Raw genomic sequence first — 11,446 nt, forward strand, 5'->3', positions numbered from 1 at the left:
TGATCCTCTGGAAGAAAGGGGGTCTGGTCTTCAGCTGAAAGTCCAGCAGTAGCTCCTGTCCTCTGGAAGTCCCGTAGGTAAGGGCTGCTGTGGTGTTCGAATTCTCAGCTTATATCCAGTGTGGAATGCTTGGCTCCTCCCTCGGGGAGGAGCATCTCACAATGGGATGGTGAGTCATGAGATAAGGCCTTGATGAGCCATTAACAGAAAACAGTCCAGGAGGAAGTTATCTCTGAGTCATGCAGCAAGGCAGTGGTGGGCCCATTAACAGGGGACAATACAGGGGGAAGTTATCTATGAGTCATGGGGCAGGGCATTGATGGGCCCATTAACAGAAGGTAGCCCGGGGGGGGGGGGGGGGGGGGGAGGCAGGGAGCACTGCCTCACCTGGTTTCAACAGTACATGAGGATGGTGATAGAATATACTGCAACCCAGGACAGTAGTTTTATGATGTCTTCTTCATGTTGATTGTCTCTCTCTCTGTCTCTCTGGGAAAAAGGAGTAATCTGTACGTTTTATCCAGGTAGTAAAAGAGTTAAAGTCTTGGAAAGCTGCAGATGTTGATGGTGTCAGGTTTCAGTCCAGCAGCAGAAACTGCAAACCAAGCCAGGCCGGCCGGCTCCGTTTCTCCCCCCCCGCCCTCTGCGGCCTTGTCCGGCCTGGAGGGGCCTGGAGGCCGAGACAGAGCCTGTTACCTCGTCAGAAGCCAGAAACCAAAGAGAACAAGAGAGCCCTGGCTTTACATCTCAAGGTGGTGTTCACAAGTTGATCTCACTTTTCAATGGTCAAAACTGCTGTCAGTTCCTAGAAATGACCAATAATTGGTCACAAGAAAAGACTCCCATCAGCCTCTCGCAGCTCCAACTTCCGCCCTGCTCCCAAAGCTATCTTAAAGGTAAAGTCACTCCATGAAAAAGCCCTACCAAATTCATGAACCATCTCAAAAATCTCCACGTATTTCCACAAAATTCACGAAAAATCCCCCAAAATTCCCTAAATCTTTTCAATATCCCACAAAATTCCAGAAGCATCCCAAAAAATCTCCACAAATCTCCACAAAATTCAAGGAAAATGCATCAAAATTCTTCACGTCTCCTCCAAATTCTACAGAATTCAAGAGAAATTCCACAAAAATACAGAAAAATCCCACACAATTCCCTAAATCTTCTCAAAACCCCTCCAATTACAGAGACATCCCACCAAATCTCCACAAAATTCCACAAAATCTAAGAAAAATCCCACAAAATTCTTCAAGTCTCTTCAAAATCCCTCAAGATTCCAGAAAAATCCCATAAAATTATTTAAACTTTTGCAAAATCCCATAAAACTCAAGAAAATCTCAACGAAATTGCAAAAACTAAAAAAAATTCCTAAAATTTCCCCAAACTGTACTAAATTCCAGAAACATCCCACCAAATCTCCATAAATTTCCACAAAATCTAAGAAAATACCTTAAAATTCTTCATGTCTTTGCAAAATCCCAGAAACTTACAGAAACATCTCACAAAATCACTTGAATATCCAAAAAAAATCAAGAAAAATCCCACAAAATTCAAGAATAATTCCACAGAATTGCAGAAATCTTCTCAGAACCCCACTAAATTCCAGAAACATCCCACAAAATCTCCACATATTTCCACAAAATTCCAGAAAAATTCCTCAAAATTCTTCCTGTCTCCTCAAAATCTCAAAAAATTCTAAAAAAATCCCTCAAAATTCGTCTCCTTAATATCCCACAAAATTATGAAAGAATCCCACATAATTCCCTAAAAGTTCTCAAAACCCCACCAAATTCCAGAAACATCCCACAAAATCTCCTCAAATTTCCACTAAATTCCACAAAAATCTCACAAAATTCAAGAAAAATACCTCAGAATTCCCACAAAATATATTTAGAAAGAAAGATCCCACAAAATTATTTAAATCTTCTCAATATCCCACAAAATTTCAGAAAAATCCCACAAAATTTGAGAAAAGTCCCACAAAATTATTTAACCTACATTTGTCTTGGCAGTTTTAGATCCTGGCTGCTCTTGCCCCTCTTCTGCTTGCCACCTGAATTTTAGCAGTACAGCTGCAATTGCCTCTTCCAATCACTGCTACCCACTGTGCTTTTGTCACGGGGAACTCAGGATTTTTGTTTCAGGCATCATGAGTAGCAGACATTAAAATGCTCCCAAGTCCCTGAGCACTAAGTCAAGGGGAATTAAAGCCACACAGGTCACATTTGCAGTGCTCAAACACAGCCCTGTTGCTGCTGCTGCTGCTGAAATAGAATCAACTGACAGAGGCCATCACAGAAATTGCCTCTGCAGTGGCAAATAAAATGAAAAAATCCACCAGGAGAAAAAAAAACCAGAACTTCCCAATTCACTTCATTGTTTCTTCTGAGCAGCAGAAGAAAAAGGAACAGGGCACCTTTCAGGCAGTTCCACAAGCTCAGGGTTCTCATTTCCTGGGGAATCGGAGATGCAATTGGTCTTGTTAAAAGGATAAAAGCAAAGGGAATGAATTGGGAATTATTAGGAAAAAATGACCCCTCTTACACACAAAGTTCACCAAGTCATTCCCTGCATTTCTCCTTTTCACAGTCTTTCTGTCATCCACTGAGAGGTCCAGCTTATCATGTTCTGCTGCTTATCATCCACTGATTGTGCTCTTGATTTCTACCAGTGCAAAAGATATAGAATCATCTCAACTGAACACAGAAACAAACTCTCTCTGTCAGCCCATTTTCATGTTCCAGATCACTTTCAACATGTCCATGGGGCTGTTGGAATGATGAGCTCTCCACTGCTGGCTGCAGGCTCTGGAGATTCTTTCTCCACATTCAGCCAGGCTTGTATTCCCTCACAATTCCTGGTACCTCATCATGTTTTCTTTGGCTAGAAGAGTAACGATGAAAACCTTAGCAATGGCACAACTCCCCAGTGCACAAGAAAAAGAAAGAACAAGTTGTCAGGTTCTTCAACCATTTGTCCTGCTTTGCTGCAAGAGTTGTGCTGCACTCACAGTGTGGGGAGCCAAGAGAAGCTGCAGCTGGGGGCACATCTTGTGACAGGAGCTGCGCCTCGTTCTCCAGGACAGGTTTTTGGAAAGAACAGACGGGACTGTGGAGAAAATTCTGGGAAAATTGAAACAGCTTTTTAAAGAAATGAAAATAAAATCAAAAGAGACAACCAATATGTTTTTCTCTATTTTTCTCTATTTATTTTTATGTTCCCCTTTTCCATCTTGCACTGTTTCTCCATCCCATTCATTCCAAATGGATCTCACCTCTAAGATTTGAGACTTGGCAAGTTTTAGACACTGTAAAATACCATGAGCTATACCCAGTTTGCCTTGCCCTGTTTTCCTTGGAAAGCAATGCTGGAGACACAAGTGCAGTGCTTGGCTCAGGTACAAATTCTGCATTCAGGGAATGTGCTCAGACAGTGTTTGACGCTCAGCAGGGACAAGGCACAGCAGCAGCCAAGGGCATTGCTGTGCCCCTGTGCAGGAGTCCAGACTCTGGCTCTTGGCTCACCAGGGCAAAGTTCCCGTGTTTGGCCAGGCTCAGGGGCTGCCCGGGGAGCGCGGGGCTCGGCGCGGGGCCAAGCTGGCAACGGACAAAAAGACACGGGGACAAACGGCCCCGGTGCTTCAGTTGCAGCGGCAGCAGCGGCAGCAGCGGCAGCAGTGGCAGCAGCGGCAGCAGCGGCAGCAGCGGCAAGAAGAGAATTTAGCAATTTTCTGTCTCTCCTCTCCCTCTCCCGCAGTCCCGCATCCTCTCCCGGTCTCCCTTTCCCGGTGCCCCCTCTTCTCCAAGCCTCCCTCTCCCCGTGCCCGGCTGGGCCATGCCCCCAGCCCGCCCCTGGCCCCAGGTGGGGCTGCCCCGTCCCCGTCCCCATCCCTGCCCGTCCCGCGGAGGTCTCCTCTTTGCCTGGCTCTGGCTGTGCTGGGCGGGCATCAGTGCCTGGGGCTGGGGCGGCATTGCCACCCTTTGGCTCCGCCTGCCCTGCCCTCGGCCCCATCCCCGATGCAGGCTCCGGTTCCGGTTCTGGTTCGGGCCCCTGCCCCGGCTCCTCCCAGGGCCCGCGGAGGACACAGGCGGCGCGGCCGCTGTCGCCGCCTCCGCTGCGGCTTCCCCGGTTCGAGCTCCGCCGCTCAGCGGTGCAGCCGCCGGTCCCGAGCCGCCGCTGTCGCGTTCCAATGAGGGAACGCCTGCGGATGCCCGGCCCGGGGAGGTCGGGGAGCGCTCGGGGGCCGTTCCTGGCCCCGAGCTGAGCGCTGACGGCAGCGTCTCTTCTCCAGGGAAGGCGCAGCAGGCCCTGCAGCAGCGCTACAGGATCGACTCGCTGCTGGGCCGCGGTGGCTTCGGCAGAGTTTTCACGGCCACGAGGCTCTCGGACGAACTCCCGGTGAGCAGTGGGGCCGGTGGTGGGCCGAGGAGGAGGAGAGGGCAGACGAGGAGGAGGGAGCAGAGGAGTAGGATGGGGCTGGATGTGGTGGGCGGCGAGCTGAATCTGCTGTTCCCTTTGGCTTGCAGGTGGCCATCAAAAAGGTGCCACGGAACCGCGTCCGGCAATGGGGCGAGCTGGTGAGTGAGCGGGGCCAGCGGCAGAAGCTGGGGAGTGCCAGGCGGGGATGAGCTGGGGCCTGGAAGGGTGGGAGCCGCTAGGACACATGGAGGGAGAGCGGGAATGGGGCCAGTGGAGGGTGCAGAGCATCCCGGGCTGGCTGAGAGCTTCCCGAGCCCTGGCACGGCCTCAGCCCCACTGACGGCACCGTGCTCCTCCCGCAGCCCGATGGCACCAGCGCACCTCTGGAGATCGTGCTGCTGGACAAGGTGTCCACAGGCTTCCCCAATGTGGTGCAGCTGCTGGAGTGGTTTGAGCTCCCCAACGCCATCGTGATGGTGCTGGAGCACCCGGAGCGGTGTCAGGACCTGCAACATTTCATTCATGCACAGAGGTTCCTCTCTGAGGCATCTAAAATCCCTGCAGTCTCTGCCCTTGAGACCAGACCACAATCCCTGTCGAGGAGCCTCCTGTCCTTGTGGCAGGAGCCCTCAAGACCCAAGTGCAGGACTCGCTGTCTTGCAGTCTTGCCAGGACTTGAGTCTTGCAGGTGCCTTCGAGGCACGACTGCAGGACTTGCTGACTCCGAGCTTTTCCGAGCCATCTCTCCTGAAAGTAGCCATAAATCCAGTCACTGCCATGGAGCAGCGACCCCCAAGAGTGCCCAAGTTGGCCTGGCTTGCGGAGGAGGAAGAAGGCGTCCGTGGAGCTGTCCTGGCACAGGAGTCTGGAGAGGTGCAGGAGTTCCAGGCACCACAGGAGAGTGAGTTGCAGAGCTCGGCCTTAGGGCTAGTGCCTGTTGCCAGCTTGGCCCCATCCCATTACATGCCATGCCATCCCATCCCCTGGTGCTGTTCCTATGGAAAGGATGGGAGAGTCTGGAAGAAGATATGGAGCAGTGACCCCCAAGAGTGCCCAAGCTGACCTGGGTGGATGAGGAGGAGGAGGTCGAGGAAGAGGAAGAAGGCCCTGGAGCTGCCCCAGCACCAGAGACCGAAGAGGTGCAGCAGTTGCAGCCGCTGGAGGAGGGTGAGTGGCAGAGCTGGGCCACAGGGCTGGTGCCTGTGGCCATCTTGGCCCCATCCCATCCCATTGCATCCCATCTCATCCCATCCCACACTGTCCTGTGGACACACACCCATGGACAGCACAAAAAAGGGGCTGGGGCTGCCCCCGCAGCAGTGGCCGTGCTGCATTCCCTGGGGCATCCCGGGACTGTCCCTGCCTGGGGAACGCAGGGCTGGGCTGTGCTCTCCGGCCTCTCCCGCAGCCCCTCAGCTCTGGCTGCTCTTTGCCAGATGCAGCCATGGATGGCACACAAGAGCAGGACACCGCCCGTGGCCGCTTCCGCAGAGCAGCGCAGGTACCTGCAGCCATCCCCACCTGCGCTGGGCCTGCTGGCACTGCTCAGCCCAGCACCGCACTTGGTGCACTCCATGCAACTTCCCTGCCTTCCTGCCCTTCTCCTACAGTTTCTTTACCAATACATCAAGAGAATTGGCAAGGAAGACACCAGACCTATGGACACTGAGGTCAAAGCATCCTCAGAGGTCTTGGTAGAACAGAGCAGCGCTGCCCAGCTGGATCTGCTTGTAGAGACGGCTCTTTTCAATCCAGAGCAAGTAAGCAGCCTGTGGCCAGCCTTTGATCCTCCAGCAATTGCTTGGCTTTCCCAAGCCACGCCTGCTGCTCACTTGAAGCTTTTGAGGCCATGGCAGCGTGCTGGAAGAGAAGCACTTGTCTGGGGAAGAAGCTGGGCACATTGCTGACTCCCTCTTCTAGCATTCCAAGTCTCTCTGTGGCTTCTCCAGGTGCCCGGCGTGGTGAGGTACATCCACCAGTGGCTCATGGCCAATGAGGCTGCTGAGCACAGGATGGACTGGGCCCTGATGCAAGTGGCCGAGGCAGAGCCCGATGATGTGGCCATCACTCTCCTGCGGGTGGCCCCAACGTGTGACAGGTATGGGGCCCAGCTGCCCCGAGGCCTCAGGGCTCCCCAGCCCATCACCCTGTACAGCCCGGCCCAGGGCTGTGAGCAACACAGACTTGCAGGGCCCTCTGGCTGCTCCCTTTGCCAGCCCTGCTACAAAGTTGGCCCCCGAGCCTGCTGCCGTGCTGCCAGCCTGCCCCTCAGGGGCCTGTCCCCACAGGGCTGGGCTGCCTGGCTGCTGCTGCCGCTCAGGGCCAGTGGGCACAGGCAGAGCTGGCGGCCAGCTCAGCTCCCCGCTGCTGCCCAGCCCACGGTGCTGTGTCTGACCCCGCAGAGCTGCTATGGCCATGTGGACGACCATCTTGCTCTCGCCCTGGATTTCAGAGGAAGTGACACCGCTCCTCATCAATGTGGTGGGGAGCTGGCCGCAGAAAAACCTGGGCACCTCTGATGGGGACAAGACGGCTGTCTTTTCCCTGACTGTGAGTTTCTGGAGCTGGCCTTTGCTCACCGCAAGGCCGGCCGCCTCTCCAGCAGCTCTGTTGCCTCCTTCCCCCACTGCATCTCCCTGCTTCAGGCACTGGCCACAAACCTGGCCTAGGGGCAGCTTCAGGGCCACCAGGCCCGCTGCTCCCCCTGCGCCTGCCCCGGCCTCTCCCTGCCACGCTCAGGCCCTGCCACACGGACGCCCCGGCACTGAGCGCTGTCTCGGGCTGCTCTGTCCTCTGCAGGCAACTCTGGTGATGTGGAAGATCCTCCAGGGGCCTTGTTGGCCACAGATCCTCACAGTCTATTTCCCCCGCCTCTTCGTGCATCTGCTCTTCCAAACGTACTTCAGTACTTTGTATATGACAGAGGATGTCCATACCTTCTGGAAGGAATGCCAGGAGCAACACGGCCTCTCCACCAGCCCCAGCAGGTGCTCCATGCCACTCCTCCTGTCCCTGCCACTTCCCCAGCCTCGGAGCCAGCGCTCCCAGCGTCACCTGGGCTTTGCTGTGCGCACAGGTTTGCAGTGCAGACCCTGAAGGCCCTGCTCTGCAGTCTCCACTTGGAGCATGTGGTGGTGGCAATGGAACGCAAGCGTGGCTGGGACACGCTGCTCTGTGCTGACACCCACCACTATGCCGTGGGTCTGCTGGCCAGGTGAGCCCCCTTCTCCCCACTGCCTCTGACATTTGTGCCCCCTGCCCGGGATGCCCCCCACAGTCCCCGTGGCCATGGGCTTGAGGGCCTCGTCACCGAGGGATGGCCAAGGAGACTGCAAAAGGCTGCGAGAGGAGGGTGCCCAGGAGCAGGCACATCTCACGGGCCCACATCCCCTCACAGGGTGCTGGGGCAATATGACAACTGTGTCCATCAGTTCTGGGAAAGGTTTTTCACACCCTTGCTGAGACTCTTTCTGCCATTTTCTGCCTTCCATGGTAATGCGCCGTGCATCCGTCCACTTGTGCAAAAGCATCTTAAGCTACCTGCTTGAGGTGCTCAGCAAACCGTTGCCACACTGGGATGTCTCTGCCATGGCATTCCTTGTGGAGGTGAGCCTGATGGCCAGCACTACCTCGCTCAGCTCCCTGCCAGCCCTGTCCCCTGGCATAGCCACAGCTGCCTGGGACGGCACCCGCGCCCTGTGCTGCTGCCTGGGCCCAGCCCTGCGCACTTCCAGGCTCCTGCCGGCCGGCTCCCCTCTCACTGCCCTGTGCCTTTCAGCTCCTAGATTGCCTGGACTTGAGTGACTGTGGTGACAGCCTAATGGATATCTTGTATAAGTACCTGTGGTACAACTCCACAGAGATGCATCACCAGGTTCTCAGGGCTCTCCTCCTGCTAAAGGACCATCCCTCCATGGTGAGAAGGGGGCAGCAGCTGAAGCCGTGTGGGCAGCATGAGGCTGGGAAATGCTGTCACTTGGCCTTGGCTGGCCTTTGCCTTGGGCGCTGAGGCAGCTCCTCGCAGCTCTCCTGCCTCCTGCTTCAGCTGCCCGAGTGCTTTGGGACAGCCCTTTGGCCTCTGGGCCCTGCGGCAGCTGCCCGGGCTTTCACACCCTTGTGTTCTGCACAGGCCGAAAGAATTCAGAGCCTGACAGGAAGACTAGTGCACCTCCTGTGGGACTTGGACAGTGACGTGGCCAGGATGAGCATTGCTCTCCTGAGCTATATTTTCACGGATGAAGACACCCCAATATCCTGGCGCAGGGCCCTGCAGCTGGCTGAGCCGCTCCTGAAACTCCTGGACAATGTAAGGCTCTGTGCCCCAGCCACGGCCACTGCCTGCTGCCCGGACACTTTGTGCCCTGTGCATTTGCAGGCCTGTGCCGATGTGGGCCACAAGAAGCCAATGATGAGGTCATTTTTCCTTCCTTCCTTTCATACAGCCTGATAGCCAGGTGCAGCTGCTCTCCATGTCTCTCCTTCGAAGAGTGATGTCTTCAGCAGAAGAAGAAGGAAGAAAGCCCCTGAAGGAACGAGTGTACCAGAGCCTGCTCCCACTCTTTTTCCACTGCCAAGATGAGAATCGGCATGTGGCAGAGGTGAGGACTCCTGGGCTGCTGCTGCGCCTTGGCAGGGGGCTCAGCTGCCTCCTGCCCTGACGCAGGCTTGCAGGCTGCAGCCTCCTCCAGCCCTTGGCACTGGGACACTCCTGTGCCCTGCCTTGTGGGGCCATTTGCGGCTCTCTGCTGCTCCCCAGGCCTCTCGGACAACGCTCCTTCGCGCGGCTGGCTTTCTGAAGAGGCCAGACCTAGAAAAAGCTGTGAGGAAGGAGAAGCTGTGGAAGTTTGCCAAGCTCGTGGTAAGGGCGGCCTGCAAGTGCCAGCCAAAGGCTAGAGAAGCCCCCTGGCCCCGGTGCTCAGTGTGTGGGGCTGGCAGCTGTGCCCCTGCCCACTGCTGCACCCGGGGGCCGCACGGCTTCTCAGGGCTGGCCGGGCACGGGAGGCCGGGGCTGGCCGCAGGCAGCAGCGCCCGGCCGAGGGACAGACCCCGCGCCAACCCTTCCCTCCTGCCGCTCTCTCCAGCTGGCCGACCACAGGATCCCCTTGGCCGAGCACCTGCGCCGGGCCCTGCAGTACCTGCAGGACCCACAGGAGACCCTGCGAGCGGCGGCCATCAGGGTCATCGGTGAGTCCCGAGCCCGGGCTCCCTCCCCGCCCCTCCGCAGCTCGGCCCCAGCCCCGGCTGCTGCCCCGGCAGCGGCACCCGGGCCCGGCGCCCTGGAGCCCCGGCTGCCCTCGGGGCTGCTGCTGCCGGCCTCTGGCAGCCGTGCCCTTGGGCTGAGTCAGGATGCGGCAAGGGCCCGGGCTGAGCCCTGCCGGGGCAGGAGGCCGTGTGGCCACAGGGCTGGTAGCGCCGCTGGCAGGGAGCTGTGCTGCTGGGACCCTGACAGGCTCTGTGTTCTCAGGGATGGCCGGGGAGCAGCTGAGGGGGCAGCACGCAGAGCTCCAGGTGTTGTGCAGAGGTGAGCCAGGGCAGCGGGCTGACAGCAGTGGCTGTCGGGGGCAGCTGCAAGCCCTGGCCAGGCTGTGGAGGGCTCTGCTCCCTGTGCCGATGAGGGACGGCGTGGGCAGAGCACAGTGAGATTTCAGGGCCACGTGGGGCATTTGTGGCCAGCAGCTTTGGGCTGACCCCCTTGGTCCCTGCTCCCTCCTGGCCAAGGCAAGAGCCGGCTGGCATGGCCCTGGCAGGGGGCTCTCGCTGGGCCCCCACAGCTCTGGGGTCTGACCGTGGCTCTGTTCGTCTCTCTTGCAGCCCTCGAACGCCTGACGGAGGACAGAAGCGGTGCCGTGTCAGACCTGGCACTTGAGACGCTGTATGTCCTCCGGGCCATCCAGAGTGCCCGATACTCCATTCTCCAGAGGATGCAAGACCAAATCCTCAGGGCATGGAGGACACGGCCTCGTCTGTCGGGCTTGGGCTGGCTGCGCTGCTGGAGATGTGCTCAGAGATGATTTGGGACGTTCTGTTTGCTGGGGCCACCTGGGCAAGCCAGGATTTTTAATTTCATAAGAATTGTTTTCTTCTCTTTTTTTCTTTTTAGTATGTAAATAATATAGGTTATGTTAGGGCTGAGAGGCTCGATCTTCTGGGGCCACATGGGCCATCTGTTAGTTTTTGTTTCATAGAGATTGTTCTTTTCTTCGTTTCGTTTCCATCTAGTATGTAAATAATATAGGATATGTTATAAACCACAAGAGTCCCAAGACCTTTCTTTTGCTGCCCAGGGTGTGAGGGGCATAGGGGAAGAGAGGGAAAAGGGTTCTTGTGTTCAGCAACCTGCCGGGGCATGCAGTGGTGCAGGGGAAATGGCCAGAAGCCCCTTGGCCTTTGGTGGTTGTGCTGAAGCCACAAGCCCTGTGGCAGGCAGGAAGCGCCATCTGTGTCCTGCTGCCCGTGTGTTGCTGCCGTGATGGCTGAGGAGCTCCTGGAGCTCCTGTGGGGCTGCGGCGCTGCTGCCGGGCCAGGCTGGGGGAGCCCCTGAGGGCACGGGGTGCTGGGAGGCCGTGAGGGGATGAGGGGCTGCGGAGGCCCAGACGGGACAAGGCAGTGGGAAGGCAAAAGGGGGATGTGTGAGGGAGTGGGTGGCAGGAGGTTCCAAGGGGACAGAAGGCCCTGGAGGAGCCGGGGTGGTGGGAAGCCCTGAGGAATTTGGTGTCTGAGGCCATAAGCAGCCCCCAGGCAGTCGCCTGGTCCCTGACACCTGGCTGCTCCGGTGCTGCCCCAAAATGTCCCCCAGGCCTGCAGCAGAAGGCCTGGAGGCTGGGACACCACCCCAGCGGGAGGGTGGGGACAGCCCGAGGTGCCCAGGCTGGGCTGGCTGGGGACATGGAGGGCAGGGGGGTGCTGACAGGCCACGGCCACTGGGTGCCTCCAGGAAGGGGCAGTGGGCAGAGGCAGGGCTGGCAGCCAGCCCGGGCCCTTGCGGCTGCCCAGGCCACGCTGCTGTGACCGAGGCCCCCCTGAC

At 57.2% G+C, this 11,446-nt stretch overlaps 1 protein-coding gene across 1 annotated transcript; it reads left to right on the top strand.

Annotated features, from left to right (window-relative positions):
* The first annotated feature begins 3,645 nt into the window (after positions 1-3,645).
* On the top strand, positions 3,646-10,673 carry LOC147646743 (maestro heat-like repeat-containing protein family member 7). Its single transcript, XM_086873075.1, has 18 exons — positions 3,646-4,401; positions 4,530-4,580; positions 4,785-5,323; positions 5,428-5,589; positions 5,859-5,919; positions 6,033-6,182; positions 6,372-6,520; positions 6,825-6,972; positions 7,222-7,409; positions 7,499-7,636; positions 7,950-8,028; positions 8,201-8,338; positions 8,552-8,728; positions 8,865-9,020; positions 9,179-9,280; positions 9,504-9,606; positions 9,887-9,943; positions 10,234-10,673. Exons 6-18 carry the CDS (start codon positions 6,081-6,083, stop codon positions 10,431-10,433), a joined length of 1,737 nt encoding a protein of 578 aa, XP_086729201.1. The 5' UTR covers positions 3,646-4,401; positions 4,530-4,580; positions 4,785-5,323; positions 5,428-5,589; positions 5,859-5,919; positions 6,033-6,080; the 3' UTR covers positions 10,434-10,673.
* The last annotated feature ends 773 nt before the right edge of the window (positions 10,674-11,446 follow it).

Source organism: Cyanistes caeruleus, unplaced genomic scaffold, assembly GCF_971803275.1.
Source record: "Cyanistes caeruleus unplaced genomic scaffold, bCyaCae1.hap1.1 HAP1_SCAFFOLD_81, whole genome shotgun sequence".
NCBI classification, from domain to species: Eukaryota; Metazoa; Chordata; class Aves; order Passeriformes; family Paridae; genus Cyanistes; species Cyanistes caeruleus.